The 19447-nt window shown below is 40.7% G+C and overlaps 2 protein-coding genes across 9 annotated transcripts in view; one reads left to right on the forward strand and one right to left on the reverse strand.

Moving 5' to 3' along the window:
• The window catches only part of PEX1 (peroxisomal biogenesis factor 1), a 28375-nt gene extending 14147 nt beyond the window's left edge, over positions 1-14228 (reverse strand). For 7 of the 8 annotated variants that reach the window (XM_086615066.1, XM_086615065.1, XM_086615064.1 and 4 more), the window contains exons 1-10: positions 14109-14228; positions 11563-11706; positions 9659-9742; positions 9303-9417; positions 8442-9214; positions 6740-6859; positions 4897-5020; positions 4519-4628; positions 3089-3189; positions 1268-1400 (exon numbers count right to left, since the gene is read on the reverse strand). In XM_086615066.1, the coding sequence (XP_086471192.1) occupies positions 1268-1400; positions 3089-3189; positions 4519-4628; positions 4897-5020; positions 6740-6859; positions 8442-9214; positions 9303-9417; positions 9659-9742; positions 11563-11706; positions 14109-14228 (1824 nt within the window). The remainder of the gene's footprint in view (positions 1-1267; positions 1401-3088; positions 3190-4518; positions 4629-4896; positions 5021-6739; positions 6860-8441; positions 9215-9302; positions 9418-9658; positions 9743-11562; positions 11707-14108) is intronic. The other variant, XM_086615070.1, reaches the window with a different exon arrangement.
• Positions 14229-14573: 345 nt separating this feature from the next.
• Positions 14574-19396, forward strand: RBM48 (RNA binding motif protein 48). Its single transcript, XM_086614371.1, has 5 exons — positions 14574-14696; positions 16240-16430; positions 16561-16706; positions 17631-18160; positions 19136-19396. The coding sequence occupies exons 1-5, from the start codon at positions 14574-14576 to the stop codon at positions 19220-19222; spliced, it is 1077 nt and encodes a 358-aa protein (XP_086470497.1). The 3' UTR covers positions 19223-19396.
• Positions 19397-19447: the final 51 nt, after the last annotated feature.

Genomic DNA, 19447 nt, shown 5'->3' on the forward strand with positions numbered 1-19447 from the left:
GCACACTGATTTTATTCCTCACCAAAAGCATGTAAGCATTATATATTACAAGAAAGCTGGAGAGGGACTTTTTACAAGGGCGTGTAGTGATAGGACAAGGGGCAATGGATTTAAATTGAAAGAGGGGAGATTTAGATTAGATATGAGGAAGAATTTTTTTACAATGTGAGTGGTGAAACACTGGAACAGGTTGCCCAGAGGAGTTGTGGATGTCCCATCCCTGGAAGTGTTCAAGGCCAGGTTGGATGAGGCTTTGGGCAACCTGGTGTAGTGGAGGGTGTCCCTGCCCATGGCAGGGGGGTTGGAACTGGATGATCTTTGAGGTTCCTTCCAACCCGAACCATTCTATGATTCTCTGATGCCTTTATATCACTTGCTAGAAACCAAAGCCCTAAAGTAAAACAAACATAAACAAATTTAGAGTGGATACATCTACTGCAGATAGTGTTCTGATTCCAGTGAGTTCAATGTTAAGACATCTCTTAGTTTCAGTGGAATATGGTATTAAATGGATCACCATAAGAGGCAACAGGAAAATCAGAGTATCAACTCCACTGCCATTTTATGTTATAACACAGGAGAAAATACCATATTATTATTTTCATTCAGATATTTCAGAGACAAGAAGCATTTATTATACTATAAACAAAAGTAGATTAATCCCCTAAGGGAACAAACTGAAATTACACTGGTAGTGATCTTTAAAAGTTACATATTTTTTTTATATATATATATATACATGAAATATTAATATATATTGATGAAGTGTGCATATAATGTGTGGTAATATGATATAACGTAATATGATATAACGTAATATGATATAACGTAATATGATATAACGTAATATGATATAACGTAATATGATATAACGTAATATGATATAACGTAATATGATATAACGTAATATGATATAACGTAATATGATATAACGTAATATGATATAACGTAATATGATATAACGTAATATGATATAACGTAATATGATATAACGTAATATGATATAACGTAATATGATATAACGTAATATGATATTTTACTGAATTAACTCTGTTCAGGTAACTGCTCTTTTTTCAGCTTGTTCTTTCTTTGGAATTCAGATGGTATCAAAGAAAACTAACAAAAACAGCAGAGGGGTTGGAACTAGATGATCTTTAAGGTCCCTTCCAACTCAAACCATTCTGTGATTCTATGATATAAAAACAGTTTTGTAACTATGGAAAACAATTTGGGAGGGTTTGAAAGTAAAGAGTAGTAAAGTGTGTACCTTTCCTCCTGTGAGAAGCACCCCTCCACTTCGCAGTCCCACAGCAAGAGCAGCCAGCTTTTGAGACAAAGGACGTCCCAGAAGACTGTGGCTTATGTGTTCAAAGGTAGATGTTCCTAATTTGTCCACTCCTCTGCAGAGCAAATAAAACATTATATAGTCTAAGGTAGCATCAGTACACAGCAATAGCTTGCAGTATGGTGAAGTTTCAATGCTGACACAATTCGATGTACTTCACCTTTTCAAGAAAAAACTAAAGACAATTCAATTTGAAGAGACAGTACCCTTATTTGGCAGTGGTGACACAGGGGACACAGACAGACACTGCAGAACACCCTCAAAACGGAAGGGTTATCCAGTCATTCTACACCACCCTAGCATGAGGCAGGTCTCAGGAAGCTAGGAGCTAACCACATGTTGATGCTTCATCTATTTGAGCGTCTGAGTAAGAACCTACTAAGGAATATAATAAACTGATCAAACGTGGAGCATGGCCAGCTCAGAAAACTACTCAGCCTTTTCAGAAAAGCAGCACATAGTGCATTTGAAGCCATCCTTATCCTTCACCAGTCCTAAATCTTTGTGACTTTTGACACAACAGTGTTCCTTTTAGGTCCACAAACAGCAAGGCTATCAGTTTTGTATTTCAACTTTTTGTTTAAAGCGTTGTTCCAGGAGAAACGGAATGAACAAATGAATCCTGCTTTCTAATACCCCCACCCTTGGAACAGGTATCCTGGAGAGGTAGTTGATGCCCCAAGCCTGTCAGTGTTTTAAGAGGTATTTGTACAATGCCCTTAACAACATGCTTTAATTTTTGGTGAGCCCTGGAGTGGTCAGGCAGTTGGACTAGATGATCATTCTAGGTCTCTTCCAACTGAAACATTCCATTCTGCTCTATTCCTACCACATCCCATCCTTACCACGCTACCCCTACGTCACTTCCTACTCCCTCTCCAACATAGTATCCTCAGCTGCCTTTCACAATGCCAACGGCATACTACCACAATACTTCCAAGTCTCTCGTGTCCCCTCTGCCCCATCCCTACCTCAAGTTTGCTACACAGTACCACTGTCTTCCCTTATAGTAATGACCACAGCTTAACATATCACTTAGTTATTGGCTAGGAAAGAGCCAGCAAGTCTCATGGCTAGTTCCAGACTATACCACTGCCACTAGTCCCCGCTAGCAGGTTAACCAAGTAGCTGTTGAGCTTACATGGCACTTCTTACCAGTGGAGACAAGATTCTGAATTTCTCTCCTCAAATGACAATTCTGAAAAAGCTAGGAACTAAGTTTCTTTGACACCCACACTATTAAATTTAGTTAAACAAGTAAACGGGTTTAAGTTACTGTGGGAAGAGAACTGACCAGTCTGCAACATATTGTAAATTTTGCTTCATTTGGAAACCCCAGCTAAAAACACCCTCCAACAACCCCAGTATCCCTTACTGCTACACAGAGGTCTCTCTCATACCATTGGGTAGCACAGCAAGAGTCACTCAACTATCAGTATTTCTTCTGCAACTTACGCAGTTCTGAGACCTCTCATCCTATTGTCAGATACAGTGAACTTTTCAGTACTTGAGTACCTTTAGTCATGTGAAGTTTTCTATTCACTTCCTTCAGTAAGACTATTCAGAGGACAAAATTAACCATCTACATACACTAGGATAAGGTCTGAGCCTGACAAGCCAAAAGATGCAGAGTTTCTTTAGATCTGGTTTACTTTTCAAAAAATCTGCATTTACAGCAATATTTTTTTTTTTAAATTCCCATTCCCATTCCCTCCCACGTTTTCTAATATGAAAACGTCTCACCCTAAATCGTTTAGTTTGTGGTACGGAAGGTTCCTGTCTGTATCACACGTAGGTGGCTGGCTGTCACCTTCAGCTTTGCTAGTTAGAGGATGTAAAAGAACCTACAACAAAGGAAAGAGTTAGTACTTTACATTAAGTATACCTACAGAAGAAGGGTATAGAAGTGACTAGCCATTTTTGGAATTGTATAAAGAAAATGCTGCATGTATGTTTTGCTGAAGTTTATTGTGCTCGAGAGAAAGATGGATTGGTAAAATGGCATTGATGCAAATATTTCCAAACTACAATCCAGTGTTCACAATGATGTAACAACCTGTGATTAGGTGTCAGGCCAAGTGCTGTTTATACCAGACTATGCGGCCCATTATCTCTTTCCCTACCTGTAACTACTTGTTCCTTCTCCTGTGCCGGCACGAGTACTTGTGAGGCAAGACAGTGAATCAGATCAGGAGTCTGACCTGGGTGAAAAGTAACCTGACAACACACCTGGCTTGTTTTACCTGCATGAATTTTTCAGTCTAGTTCACTAGGGAGCTAGTACGGAAAGCTGGGCAAGCAAACAGGGCTAACAGAGAGGTTCACAGGTAACAACAGACTGGTAGGAGATGCTGACGCTGCTATTAAGAAACGCGCTTCGCCCTTTCATCTTAGTACCAGTCACTAGCACAATTTGTAGAAGCCTTCTTGTACTCCTCTACTACCACTAGAAATAAAGCACTTGTTTTACCTTTCTTTTTAAAAGGAAATCTTAAATTTTGCAGAAAAACTCTTATTTTAAACAGCCGAAACAGGACACCTTAATTCTCCACTCACATTTAACTGTATCAGTTTAAAAATGAAAAAAATGTTATCCCACTTGTATAACCATAAACCTGGTGTCACAGGCACTGATTCAACCAGAATTATTAATGGAAACAGTAATCTTAATATTAAATGGAAATATTTATTCTCCTGAGAAAGGAAAGACTGAAGAAACAGAAGGCACAGAAACTACTATACAACAGAGAAGGCAGCGTGATCTTGGTAGGTTTGAATGGGGAATACATCTCACCATCGTCAGAACAAGCTACTGTTCCTGCCAGATACAGCTGAAGTGATTTCACAGTGCTTTAGGTATTAACGGAAAGAACAACTAAATGTAGGGATAGTATGTTCAAACTTGGAACAGTACTGACTTTCCTGTACTCTAATTCATTTTCCTGAGAGTTTAATACAGACTATGAAATTCAGTAACTAGTGTGGCATGCTTGGAATCTCACCAATGCTGAGGCTATAAAATAACATAAAGAAGGCAGAATTAACTTAATGAACAGACTGACATTATTTAATTAAAAAGGGAAACTCAAATACATTATATATAAAACGTAACACATTTTTAACCAAATGTAACAATTTAAATTACTTGATACCTGATACTATGTGATATTTACTTGTATATTAGTCTTTTGCAGCAAACTGGGACTCAGTATAAAAATATTCTCAGGCTTATTTTCTTCAATGTGTGCAGGATGCACTACACTAAGGACAAACTCCTCCATTCCTGTAAAAACCCAAGGAACAACTATTAAAATTCCAAATAATCTCACAAGATGAAACAGGTGTTTTTTGAATTACTACGACATAATCCAAAATGAAAGAATAAAAAAGGTTAATCGTTATTAAAGCATAATTCATGCTTACAGTTTCAGTGTAAAGAGATATCTGTTTTGTTAAATGGTGTATATAGAGAGATTAAATGGCATATTGCCTAAGTAAATTCCATACTGGACAGTTGAGACAGCTACAGTACAGGATGATATTATCCTTACCTTCTTTAACAGACAGATGTATACAGTCTGTGCCTGTCATTATCCATGGGTGATCATCAGTAGTGGAATCCTGCAGCCAAGAACTGAAAGCAGTTTTAACATCATCTTCATTTGTATCTTTATGCTAAATAGGAAAAAAGAAAGAGTAAAAACTGTTTTCTTCTTATGTATGAGGAATTTGTTTCTCTTATGGTAGCAGAGAGAAAGAAGATGATACAAATTTTATTCTAGAAAATGGCATTTTGCCAATAAACACCATTTCTATCAACTGCTCTATGGAAAGCATCTGTCTAGCCCTTGCTACAGCAACAGCTGAATCTTCCACTACCTCTGAAGATTTTACCTTTTGGAACACTGATGTGAGCTCAAGGAAGAGCTTTTCTTCTTGGTTTACTTATCTGTATTGCCAGATCCAAGAGCACTCCTCAGCTCATGGGTTTGAAAGAGCACCCGGGGAATGCACGTGTGACTCATTTTGGGCACTCTCTACACCCCTCTCATCCCTGTATACCTGGCTTCCTACACAAAAACTCCATGGCTCATCCAGGTCAGGGGCACCACCAACAGACTGCAACAGGCAGGCAAAGAGACCAAACCACTTACCTCAGATCACCTAGATAATTGGAATAGGAAAAGAAATTGAATCTAGATAGTGTACCTCTTGGTTGAATTCCTAATCAGAGAAGTATAACTCCTGTTTAAAAAGAGGGAGGATCAACTGAGATCATGGAATCAGTGTTCAGAAAGGAAAATGAAAGTTACTGTCATAATTCTTTCTGCATTTGGCTGTTTTTTTCCAAGAACTAAAAAAACTTCAACTGAATTAGAAAGGAAAGAAAAGGAGAAATCTGTATTTAAGACATATAAAAGCACACATAACTACTTCTTACAATTTTAGCAGATTACTGCCAGAATACTTCTTTTAACTCCAATATAAAAAAAAAAAAACAATGCAGTTCAATCACTCCTCTGTAGGTAAGAAACCAAATTAGAAAATTAAGGATAAAGAACAAACCTAAATAAGCCCTGCTATGATGGAAATTGCTGTATTTGAAGTTTTGAGGGGCAGCTAACATGGGAAATAATCAGTCCAGTGTCACACAGAAACAAACATACGGTACATTATGAAGAAATAAGTCATTCCAGAGCTACATCTGAGACTGTGAGAACTGGTACTGAGTATGTTCTTACTGTCACAGATGCTCACCCAGAAGACTGGTTACGTCTCATTTACAGGAAAACAGAGAGATTCAGTGATATAACTCTAGAAAATTAAATCTTTAGCATGAAAAAAAAAAAAGAAAAGGAAGAAAAAACGAAACAGCTCACAAAAAATGATAATAATTTTACTGCAACTTTCTTTCTTAGGAAATCTACTGGGCACCGCAATGTTTGAAGAGTATGAGCATTCCTTCAGGAAACGAGGAGTCAAAATTCAGAATTTCTATTTCCTCCACCCTCTGTGACTTCTGCCAATTCCTTTAAATAGAAAATCGTTACAGAGAGCAGGCCAAACTATTTGAAATATCTACCAAGTGCAAAACAAAATTTAATGGCTTGATGTTTACAGTATCATTGATCAAAATACAAAATAGTATTACTAGATAAGCCATGTTTGAGTAGATCATAGCTTCTTCTTAATTAAAACTTGCACAGTAAAAAGAAAAAGCCATGAATTACTCAAAAAAGGAATTCCTTTGGAATTATCTCATACATGATAGATGACTTCCAAACTATCATCTAGCAAATGAAAATGAATAAACATAAAAAAAATGCCAACTTGACCAGTGCAACATTATCAGTTTTTCGATATACAAATATGTAATCAAGAATATCAACTCACTAAGTTCTGTTTGGGTTGCAGTGTAAGAGATACGGGAATTTTAGGAATAGATTCAACTGACTTAATTCGGACCGTTGAATGTATTTCAATACGTAGTTTTTTTCTCAGATCATCTGGAATCTGAAACATTTAAAATAAAAGCAAACAAAAAGAAAATATCAGAAAGTAAAACAGTTATAACATTGCTTATATAATACAACATCAGTTTCTTCATTGCTAAAAGAACCTCTACATTTGATCATCGATCTGTTTATTGGCTGTAATCTGCAAGACAATTAAGAAGAGAACCATAAAATTGATGGGGGTATTCAAATCTTGTTCTCTCATGCACACTTTCTAATTGCCTTTTATCCTGTTTGTGAAAGTGCTCACTATAGCTCACCATCCATTAACTTCTTTAAATAAAACCCCAAAGTTTGCAAAAGAAGAATTAGGAGTAATTCTTAGAATGTTTTAAGAATGCTTTTACTACAGGAAAAAACCAACTCTACTTTCACTTGCTAATTAAAATTAATTTTACATGGGCAGGTAAGTATAAATAGGCTGGTATACAAATCAGAACTAAGCACAAGTGCACCACAGACAGAGAAAATCCAGTTTCCCTAAATTGTACTCGTAGGTGTGCCTTTTTAAAAGGGAAACTTCTTTATTTTCCAAAATTTCTTTTTCAAAAATAATATGTTATTTTAAACATATTTCCAAACTGAAAACATCTCAAATATTTATTAATTCTGTCAGTCTTCATGGTTGATACCATTTGGAAAATTGTTACATCTCTCAAAAGATTTAGTGGTAAATACCACTGCAGGCTCTTGCTCTCACTCTCAATGTGAAAGAATGAGCGAATCGTGAGAAGAATATTATGTCAAAATAGTCAAATGGTGACCTGGAGTGCATTTTATCTATTTTTGTGGATGCCACATGTGCTTCCAGGAAAGGAAAAACATAAGCAGGCTGTAGTTCCATCGGAACAAGCTGAAATGTCAGTGTCTGCACACTGAGACTTGTGCCATCTTACAAAACAGTATGTAAAAACCAAAATAGTTTAAACTATACAAAAGCCAGATATTTGATATTAATTTTTTTAATGATTTATTTTAAAGAATATACAAAGGCACTTGCAAACATCATGTGGCACTAGGATATGTGATCCCATTACTTTGCAGTTTGATGACACCTAGAGTCCAAAGTACATTCTGAAGTGATAACTGATGAAAAGAATCTCGTTATGCAGTACTGAACGTATGTAAATAGATACTTCCATGTTCTTATGAATACAGTGGCTACCAACATATTGTGAAGAAAGCATGCATTCCCTCCAGAACCACTGAAGAATTTTCCCCAGTTGGTGCGAAAATGCTACAGGTGCAGAAATCAAGAGTACACCGTACGTCTTGGAGGGTGATGGCAAGTAACGTAGTCCAGAATGAGACGGCTTAGCAAAGCACAGCTCTAGTAAATACTATTTAATTCTAGTGTACTCTACCTGAGAGCACAGCTCTAGTAAATACTATTTAATTCTAGTGTACTCTACCTGAGAGCACAGCTCTAGTAAATACTATTTAATTCTAGTGTACTCTACTTGAGAGCTTAGCACAAAAGTCTATACCCCAAAACTGCATGTTAACTAGCCAGTTCCACAATTACCCAATAGAAAATGTCATACAATAAAAAGCCCAAAAGATAGCGTGCTCAGACTGACCCAAACTCTTCCAACATGTAGGGCTTCCCCACTGTGGCCATATTCTATGACACTCTTTAGGTCTTCAAATCCATTCCAAACGATTTGAACAACGGATCCCTCACTGGATGCTTGACTGCTATCAGAATTAGAATTATTTTTGTCTTGTGTACTAGTCAAATGTTTTTGCTTTTCCAATGGCAGATTTTGCTTTGCTTCTTGATGACGCTGTCTTGGGGAAAGCAGCTCATTAATTTTCCCATAAGATACTACAGGGTTTGGATCCAAATCAATAAATTCTAAATTCCACGGAAAAACATGAATGGCATTGCATTTCAGAAATGCATGAGTGGCGGATGCATTCTGCACGCTGGGAGGCTGGAACTGACATACTCTAAAAACGGAATCCATGTGAATTAAGTTCAGCAGCTTGTCTTTGAAGGTGCTCATTTCATCTTTATCACACAAAGTCTTTTGTTTCTGGTCAGACGTATGAGAGAAAATGCTCCCTATGAAATTCCATATATTTGGGAGAACATTTGAGCCAAATGTCATGTCTGCATCAGTCTTACTCTGTTCAAGGACTCCAGGCTTCAAGTAAGGTTGTCTGGCAAAAGGATCCTTTACTGTTTCTTCTTGCTCCATGTTATTTTTCACAAAACTTCTGAGCAAGATGTCACTTTCTGTGGAAGGTGTGCTGGTGATATTTGCCTCAAGTTCACGTGTTTTGGGACGTATCAGAAGCTCCGTGCGTGGCTCTAATCTCCCAAAGGAGGCTGCTGGCATAAGCGTACCTGAATATGAACACAGGAGGTCAATGAACGCACCCGCTCTCGCGAAACAGCGACTCGAGGGGCCGCGAGAGCCTTCACTGCCGCTTACCGATTCTGACGTAAACGTGCGTGTGCTGTTCAACCCATATAGGAAAGATGGCTTTTGGAAACACTATTCGAATCTGGTCAAGAAGGTGCTTCTCAAGAGAGGAAGCGTGCAGTTCCTGAGGAAACGTGACACCATTATAAATTAAAAACTGCAAAACTTTTTAACATTTGTTTGAAGATAAAAGATCTACGTCTCTTTCTAATACCCCATTTGAAATATAAAATACAATTCAACCCCACCACATTTAGTATTTCCTTAGGGGTTGAAAAGAATGGGGCAATGTGCAAAAAACTGCTTGCATCAAAATCTATGCCATCTGTTTAAAAGGATGTGAACAGTAGAAAACGTTTTGTTACCAGAATTTCCCAATCGTCTGCTGAGAGTGGTTCCACTTCCACTTGCTCACAGGAGGAGACGTGGGAACAGGGTTCAAGAAATACCTGACAAAAGTAACATCATTTCAAAACATTTAACTTCTTATTTTTAAACACATAAAAGCTCCATCTTTAATTCAACTAGAAAATTGACATCTCCTTCATTATATGTTTTCACTACTTCGAACACACATAAGCAGAAGATGGATGTTCAACATATTGGAAACGTTGGATTGCACTGGGAATGTCTGGGGACTTAAACACACTGTGAACCAGATTGACTGTGAAAAGCATCATGAGCTTTATCAGCTGCTAACAATCAATTTTTAAAGCATATTGATCACATAATAATATTTTCGTTTTTAAATTTTTATTTTAAAATGACCTGGACCTTAGAATGCTGAAAAATTCATCAAGTTTTACACAAATTTAGGTAAGGCAGAAACAGTTGAAGAGATGAAGAAAAGGCACAATACAAAAGCAAAACCAGCTCCTTTATGAATGATTTCACAGGAAGCGGCCTCGCTTCCACAGAAGAGTTTTAAGGTCCCGTGTATCAGGAGGAATGACAAAAACTATTGTGGCTTAGGCCAGATTAAGAAAGCATTAAAGGTCAGAAAGCATTAAACATATATTTCAAAAGTTAATTTTTAGCAAAGGTTCCATGTGACAGAAAAATGACAATTTTCAAACAATATCATGTCATACATTTTTAAATAAAGTTCATGGAATTTTTCTCAAGATAAAACTAGTTATGTATCCTCTGAGAGGGATTTATTTCACGTCAGCTTTGATAAAAGGAACAATTGATTTTAAATTCCTCTAGGTATTCCAAAAGTTGAGAGGAATATCCTTTCCACAACATGGTAAACAGAAGAGCGTATGATTACGAAACACAGCAAACATGCAGTTCCTGAGTCCAAAACAATGGCAAAACTACCTAATTATTCATTTGATTGTACAGATGATTTCCAGGCAACAGCTGGGTGAGCTTTTCTTACGTTTCCTTTGTCAAATGTTTTTCTGTTGAAGGCTATTAATCACTAGAATAAAAAAGGTTAGTTACCTTGCCACTGAACTAAAAAACTAAACAAGGTGAGATAACACACTGCTTTGAGCCACATTCTCTGATCTTGTCTATTGTGCTGAATCCCATTTTCCACTTGGGAGAATAAGTGTACATGAATACACTACACAACAGCATTGTGTAGAGTAACACTTTTCCATTCTTGTTTGTTTAAATATCTAGTTATTAATACAAAACACCCTTGCACGTTGACATTAATAGTCTCATGTCAGGAAGCTCTGCCTGCCTCTTAGGCATCTCCTCGACTTCTGTCCAGTGACAGAATCATTTACAAGAAGTTTAACGCAGTGTCCAAGAGTAAGAGGACAATTTAAATACACATTCAAAGAGAGAGGATATACTGGGACATATAATGGAAAAGGGGGGGAAAAAAGGGATAAAAATGTAAACCCTAAATAAGTCAACCAAGGAGAAATATGCAGTAAGACAATAATTACTTTAAAATAACAGGAACTCCAGGCAAAACATTCTCATGAGATAATTCTCAAATTGTTTAATTGCTTAAAAGTGTATTTTCCTAAAATTAATGGCACTGCAGATAGTGGCTCCAACCCTGCAAAGACCTACTGACAAACCTATCCTAACATTATTCGGGCAATTGCTAATGATTTAATGAGCAAACCTTTCCATGTTTGAAACATTTCCTGGTGGTGAACTTTTCTTATGAGCAGATATAAAAGAAGTAACTGTCTAAATACATGAAACAAGAAGTTCATAGCTAACTTGTAAATCATCACCTTTTCAGGCATCTTGCAACGTACTCTTTATTTAAATAAGAAGAAAATACTGCATTTCAAACCTGTTCTCCATCTGTAATGCCAAGTTTCTCCGCTAACTGTCTGTTAATCTCTGCAATATTTTCACCCTGGTGACCTCGATGCCTGATTTCCATCCAGCTCAAAAATACAGGCTGATGACCACAGGATACTTTCACAGCTTGGCCCTATGAGTTTCAAAGAAATAAAATAAATTAACATCAAACAACCCAAATAAGATCAGTAATAGTCAACCTAAACTTCATTTGACTGGAGAGATGAAAGGAATTAAAAATATTTCTGGATTTTACATGCTCTATTTTAATTAAGATTCCTTAGCAATAACTTGCAGCATTTACAACATATTACTAAAGGATGTTTATTAACAACGACAGTTGGGTTTTTTTTTTAATTCTGGCAGACTAGCCAACTTCTTAACAACCAAGACCTTCCTTAGAATTCTTCTCCGTGTTATCTATTTGCACAACTTTCAACATAGAAGTGTGTGTTGGTTTCAATTTTTCAACAGCTTTTAATTTTTATGGACTATTTTTAAGTAAGGAAAAGAATTCCTCTTTCCTTCTTCTGTACTATAGTCTATCAAACAAGTATCTTACAGAAACGTGTGACTACGCACTTCTATTTCCCAAATGAGGAAAAACCTTCAGCACATGCCTAAACTTCACATGCATTTTAACATTTGCATGGACTCCAAGAGTAGTTTTGTGAGCTGGGGAACGTGTGAAATAAGTCACAAATCACACAAAGTCAGACCAAAATGATTTTATCAATCTGTTTCAGAACTGCTCAGCTATTCTGATTCAAAACTGAAGAATCTCAATATGTTCAGTCAGTTTTCATATAAAGAGACTATATCCTACGTTGTATCACTCAACTGACATTTTCTGTATTTTTGTTTTGCAAAAATGACTACTTTTATGAACATCAAGTGACCAAGACAACGTGCACTGTGGATATACCACAGATTTACTTGTCAACATAGTGATGTTTTCTGTTTTGTTCCCATCTCTATTCTAATGATTTTGAATATTATTTGACTTTTTGGCAAACTCCAAAAACGTTTTCAGATAATATGTACACAGGTTCCAAGATCCTTTTACCAAAGGTAATGTTTAACTTACAGCTCTTCCCTGTATTCACACGGATAAAGCCTCTCCCTGAGTGTCTTAATCTTCACACAACATTGAGTTTCATAGACCATTGTATCACCCACTTATCTAATATCTTCTGCTATTAGATTTAGCTTTTGATTCCATTTAAGTTTTTATACGATTTACTCAGTGTAATTTGTTAACATAATTATTTATCCCCTTTTAAACATTTTTATTCTAGAGTTTGCATTTAATATGCTATTTCTATCAAGATTTTGGAGCTCATATATTTTCATTTTGCAGATCACGTTACGTAAAAGCAGGAGCCTGCCACAACCAACCATGTACAGAATGATGCCGCAAGACTTCAAAGCAATTACACTCGTTTTCCCTCTCTCTTGCCAGCAAATTTAGAAAACATCCAGAAACCACAGCAGAAATGAAGCTAACATTTATACTGGATTTCTTGCAACCTCTTGCAGCCCCACCAACCCTTCTTCTACTACTCCAAAGAAATAAGAGCAAGTTTTTACAAGTCTAGACGATTTCGCGTCTGTGAAATGTCCTTTTTGGCCACAGGAAAGCAGCGCGGCACCGCAGGTCAAGCACGGTGGGTGCGTCCAGCCACCCCCGCTCCCCAGCTTTGCTCCCATCTCATCTTCTTCACCTGCTCGTTCTCACCATTTCTCCTCCAAGCTGTCTGTTCTGCCAGCAGACCCTTAATTCTTGCGTTCATCGCACAAGAGACACAGGCGGGCTTGACCCTTGTTTTCACGTGTGAAACGTTATTCAAAACCTTAAGGTGCGCTTCCTGCGACCGACCCACGTGCTTACTAGGGCTCTGCATGGCAGGAGTCTCTCTCTACACAGGAATATATCGTGACAGACTTACGCACGCCGAGAGCGGTTATTCTGCTGGGATTTACCACCTTACCTCCCGCCTGCAAGACTGATTTACACGTTATTCAGTTAATGCCAGTGAGTTACCGCGACGACCGATACAAAATACACAGTACTGAGAGAGACGCAGATGACACCAGTGCGGACCGCGCCGAGAGATCGACTCCGAACTTTTCCCGCATTTTATTACGAGGAAGGGATGGCAAAGCAGGCGAGCTCCCGCGGGGACCTGCCGCCGGAGCCGGGCTGGGCCGGGGGGGGCCGCCCCGGCGGGGGCTGCGCAGCGCGTCCCGCTCCGACGCGCGGCACCGGCGCGGCCTCCGGGCGCCGCCGCACGGGGCGCCGCGGGGCCGGAGAGGGAAGCTGGGGGAGGGAAGGAGGAGCGGGGCTCCCCGCCGCCACGGCCACCATCGCGACACGGCGGCTGGTGGCGGGGAGGGCTGACGCTCGCCGGGAGGGAGGAGGGCTCCTCGTGTCACCATAGCAACGGGATGCCGAGGGCGCACGGGACGGTGTTCTCCCACAATCCTCCCCGAGGCGTCCCTCCGCCCAGGCCCCGAGCGGCGCCCACCCGGTACCTGCTGCAGGCGGAGGCGAGAGGCCAACTCGGGAGGCAAGTGCAGGAAGCAGTCCCGGGTCCCGCTCAGAACGACCGTCACCGCGGCGGCTCCAGCTCCCCCTCCGCCGCCGCCCCACATGCCAGCGGCCGGCCGGGCCGAGCCGGGCCCCGCAGCCCGGCGCCACGGAGCGCCCGCTCCGCCCTGGCAGGGAGCTGCCGCCTGGGAGGGAGGCGGGCAGACCTGCCCGAAATTCCCCCGTCGCCCTGACATGGTGGTACGACCCACCGCCTGCCAATGCGGGCGCGGCATATACCCACTCCCTGCCCCTGATTGGCTTCTCTATCGAGGGCTCAGACTCCTCCGTCTGGCGTATGGGTTTCCGCCCCAGCGGGAGCCAATGAAAGCGCTGTCCGATGTCTGATTGGCTGTTCTCTCGGCGAGCAGCTAGAGCTGCCTAGCGGGAGGGCGGTGGGTGATGGGAAGATGGCGGCCAGCAGCTGCAGTACTGGCGGCGGGCTGGGCGATGCCTGCAGGCACCATGCGCAGCTCGGGGTCTGCGAGTCGCGCGCCAAGTACCGGGAGGGGCGGAGGCCGCGCGCCGTGAAGGTGGGGCCGGCCCGGTTCTTCCGCGGCTGCGGCGCGTGCCGGGGGCGGCGCGGTGCGGTGCCGCGCCGGTCTGCCCGCGCTCGGGCGGGACACGGGCGAGGCGGCCCCGCTCCCGGAGCGCCGCGTCCTCGGGGCTGGTGGGCGGCGGCGGAGCGGGCTGTGGCCGTTGGAGCTGACCGGCGAGCTCCCCGCCTTCACCCAGCTGTGGTCGCAGCCCCGCCCGGGCTCCTTTATTGCAGCTTGTCCCCGTTCGCGGTGCTTGTCGGCTTTTCTCTCCTCGCTGCTGAGGCGCGGCGGGGCGCGGGCGGGCAGGGGGCACCGGGAGGAACAGCCGGAGTCGGGTGTGGTAAACATGGCGGCTCCTTCATCGCGCCGTGTGACTTGGTCGCTTGGAAACGCCCGGAGCCCGGGGGCGGGTTCTGTGCGGGACACGGGCCCGGCGGTGCAGCGCCGCGCCGGGAGGCTCGCGGAGCGGGACGCCGCCGTTATGGGCCGGCGGGCGGCGGCGGGGCTCTGCCTGTGCTCCGGTGTCCGCCGGCTGCCGGGGGGTGAGGGGAAGGCCTCCCGTCGCGGGCCGTGCCTGCTGCGGAGCACGAACCGCCATTGCCGCAGCAAAAATGCAGGATTTGGTTTTTGTGTGCAGTTAGCGCTCGGTGCGCGGCAACGGCGACTTCCAGGGCTGGCGTAGAAAGAGGGCAAGTGGCGGGAGCGAGCTGCTGCCCTAACAACGATTTATGAGACCTGTTTGCAGAGCGGCTTTTATAATGGTGGTTTGAGAGCTGGTTTCCTGAGGGGTTGTCTTGAATTTTCTGCTTTTTGAGAAGGGTGTGTAGCTCACGCAGTCTAGATGTTTTTTTTTTTTTAACAAAATCAGAGCGAATTTCCTTTGATCTTGTGGTTTACCTACCTGTCATTCGTAAGGAGCTGTCACGGAACTTTTCCTTAGAGCCTGTGTTATGTGACAGTCATACCCAGAGCAGGAGTGGTGTTTTTGCTACCTGCTGGGGAAGATCTTGCTTCTGTCTTAAAAACGTGTGCGGTTTGATCACTGTAGTGAAGAGGCAGCTTTGCACACACACGATCTGCCCCGAGGAATCGTGGTACCTTCCCCCCCCCTTCCCTCCCTGTGTTTTATCTGTGTGGCCGCTCTGCCTGAGAACAAGACAGGTTTTACAGTGTTTTTTTTCTTTATTTTGACAGTGCCTCGTATTAACCGGTTACTAGTCAGTCTGGCTAGCAAACTGGCCAGAGGCTTGTAGATTTTACTCACCAAATGGCAGTACTCTGACTTGGTGGAGAGAGTTAACTCTAATTTGTGTTCTGCTTTGAGTAAGAAGCTTGAGCTCAGTTCCCTCGCAGTGATGAAGAGGACCCAGATTACTGTGCTCTTACTGCTCCTGCAAGGGTCCAAAGTCAGAGTACAGAGGGATTTTCAACATCCTGAGAGGATTTAAGGAGCAACAGAAAACAGAGATGATGTGTTACTTTTGGAGTAAAGCAAGAATTTGAACATTTTAGAATATTGTTTTTTTTTTTTCCCTAGGTTTATACTATCAACTTGGAATCTCGTTATATACTAATACAAGGAGTTCCTGCACTAGGTGTTATGAAGGAATTAGTTGAACAATTTGCATTATATGGTGCCATTGAAGAGTATCATGCTTTAGACGAATATCCAGCAGAGCAATTTACGGAAGTTTATCTTATAAAATTCCAGAAACTGCAATGTGCAAGGTATTGGACAGGGCAATATCTGCCTCTTGCTCTCTTAATCTTTTACACCTTCTTTATTTACAATCTGTTAAGATTCTAGAGAGTTGAGGTAAAATCCTCAGTTTTGCCAATACAATTTAATTCCCTTCAGGGTGGCCAAGAAAAAAATGGATGAACGAAGTTTCTTTGGTAGTTTGCTGCATGTGTGCTATGCTCCAGAATTCGAAACAGTCCAAGAAACTAGGGAGAAGCTGCAGGACAGAAGAAAGTATATAGCAAAAGCAACAAATCAAAGAGGTTTGTAATTAAATTTCCTGTAGAACGTAACATCTCACTTCGGTGGGAAAATGCTTTGTATCTGGCTGTTGTAAAGATGCATTTTAAGTATCTTTGCCGCAGAATGGAGACATCTTTCAGTATTTAGAGGGCTGTATCTTTTTCAAAGCAACTTTATGGTTTTGGTTAGCACTAAAATAAAAAAAATGCATAAGCTTTAATAATGAAGTGTTTTTAGTAATACTTTAATAATGAAGTGTTTTCAAAATGTTATCTGAAATTTCAAGCACTGGCAGGAAATATGGGATCATCTTTTCACCCTTGTTCCAGCTTATTCAGGCATGCCAAAGGGACAGTTTTGTAAGGAAGGTGACTATACCAGAACATTCACCAAAAAAAATTTCTCCAGCATACATTATTTGGCACTGGACGAATGCTAAGAATGGGCTGGGTTTACAAAGGCTACTGTACTGCAGAGTTCCCAGGCAGCACTGAAGGCTGGGCAAGATGAGAAATAAGTGAATTGCTGAGCGCAGGCTTCTCCTTTCTGTCCTTATGTACTTTGAGATCATAGTTCATTGCATGAGGGTATTTAAAGGGAATAAAATCACTGATTTTTAACATCAAACCACCTTTTTTTCCAATGTTGCACGACAGCCTATCCTTGAAATTGTAACTGGAATCATTGATTTGAAACTTTAGAAATATTTTCCTCATGTTCTTAAAACTGCTGAAATACTGCTCAGGCATTCCTTTCAAACCAGCAAAGGGACTAGGCTGGAAAACTTTAGTTTGAAAGGTGCGCTTAGGAAAAAAGAATCACAGAAAGGTGGTTGGGAATGAAATACCACTGGTATTGCTTCTGTAATTATATTAAATGTTTTTTCTTATGTGTTAGAACTAATAATGACATGAAATAGTGAAGCTACTTTTGTTGTTTTAAAGATTGCTTTGTGTTAAAGAAAGTAGAGAGGCCTAAGAAGACCGTCTCAAAGAACTCTGACTGTCCATGGAGTACATCAGGATCATGTGGAACTGGTAACTGGGATCCATCCTGCTTTACAAGTTCTCACGGAGTATCCCACAACACAGGGTATCCACCTGGGAATCATCACCAGAGCCTGTTGACATTTCCCCAGTATGATAACCATTGTGCTGAGACTTCTGGGTACTTTGGTCAAAACACATCCCTAACTCTAAGTGTACAGCCAGGAGGACATACTCCACCAACGCCTTTAATGCAGCAAAGAACAGTTCCAGTTGATAATGGAGTTGACAGGTTTATGCCTCGTACGACTCACCTGCAAGAACGTAAGAGGAAGCGAGAAGAAGGTAACAAGTTTTCCCTCATTGGAACAAATGTGGACAATACTGAAGTCACTATTGGTCCACAGCTACCAGAAATACCTAAAGTGGATATGGATGATGATTCCTTGAATACTTCAGCTACATTAATTCGAAATAAACTGAAAGAGGTATGGATTCTGAAAATGCTGATATTTTAATTTTCAAACAGATATATTATGTGCTTGTTATCTATAAAAATAGAGACGCTAAGGTAACTTAATTCAACAGTCATTCGGTATTATCAGTTTATTTGCCACTTAAAGCTAGCTTTTTACTACTTAACCCTTTCATAATGCAGGATATTGCAGGCCTTTCTACTCCACACCTCTTACACTACACTTCAGAAAGTATAAATGTCGGTGTAAAACTACACCTTTTTTCCATGTGAGGAGGCAGGATAACTTTGGAGGTAGTCCTGCTGACTCCAGTGTGGTACTCGTATCTCATTCCTGATTCAAAGGGAGTGAAAAATAATAAAGCCAGAGTCAGATATAATTTTGCTCCAACACTTCTTATGGCACTAAAAGATGTACAGAACTATGAATTCCATGCCGAGAAGTGTGTCTTGAGGTGTATAACCTGTGGAGGATATTAATCAAGTAGCAGGTCAAACACTCCTGATAAAACTCTCCATTTAAATTAAGATATGAAAAAGCTCCCTGGACTATAACTAGACTGATTTGAAAGAGCTTACCTGCAGTCAAATTGATAAATAACAACCCCTTATGTTAAATACATTTCTGAAATATGTGTCAAAACACATTGTCCCTTTCCCTTTTCTTCCTGAAATACCTGAGTTTTAAAAATATCCTAAGCCTTACTTTGAAAACACTTCCGGTAGGTTCTGGTAGGGAGAGGAGTGATAAGGTATGTAACACTTATCATTGAGTATCTGAAGTGAGTTTGTGTGGTTAAAAGAAAACAGAAGTGTTAGCAGTACTATTTTTGTGTAAGTTTCACCTTGCTGTGTTTAATGCTGCCTTTGGTGTTATTTTTTTCCCTTTTTCTGCAGGAAAATTCAATACAAGTGTGATTATAGGAATAATACATCCTATTCAAACTGGTTACAGTTTACTAAGATTTTTTTTTTGTCCCCGATTTAGGTAGCAGATTCTGTTTCAAGAACATCTGTGGAAAAGCCAGAGAGTAACTCAGCCAAACCACTTGTAAAGCAGAGAAGAAGAATATAGATACTGCTGGCAGCATCTTCCAACAGTCCTTTTTTAAAGGATATAGTTTTAAATACTTATTTTTTAAGTTAAAAATAAAACTGTTTTATATTGTATTTCCAAGCAATTCCCTGTTAAAAATTGTATCAATTTGTTTCTTGGAATGAACAAACCAGTATAATATATTATTATTGTTGCCATCTTGTCCTGTGTACTTCATACGGTCACGTATTTCATAACTCGTTG

Source organism: Tauraco erythrolophus, chromosome 7 (assembly GCF_009769465.1).
Source record: "Tauraco erythrolophus isolate bTauEry1 chromosome 7, bTauEry1.pri, whole genome shotgun sequence".
In the NCBI taxonomy this organism is placed as follows: domain Eukaryota; kingdom Metazoa; phylum Chordata; class Aves; order Musophagiformes; family Musophagidae; genus Tauraco; species Tauraco erythrolophus.

Coding starts and splice junctions, on each gene's coding strand:
- RBM48 (XM_086614371.1), top strand. CDS start 14,574: ATGGCGGCCAGCAGCTGCAGTACTGGCGGCGGGCTGGGCGATGCCTGC. Junction 16,431..16,560: donor CAGAAACTGCAATGTGCAAG/GTATTGGACAGG, acceptor AATTCCCTTCAG/GGTGGCCAAGAAAAAAATGG. Junction 18,161..19,135: donor TTCGAAATAAACTGAAAGAG/GTATGGATTCTG, acceptor TCCCCGATTTAG/GTAGCAGATTCTGTTTCAAG.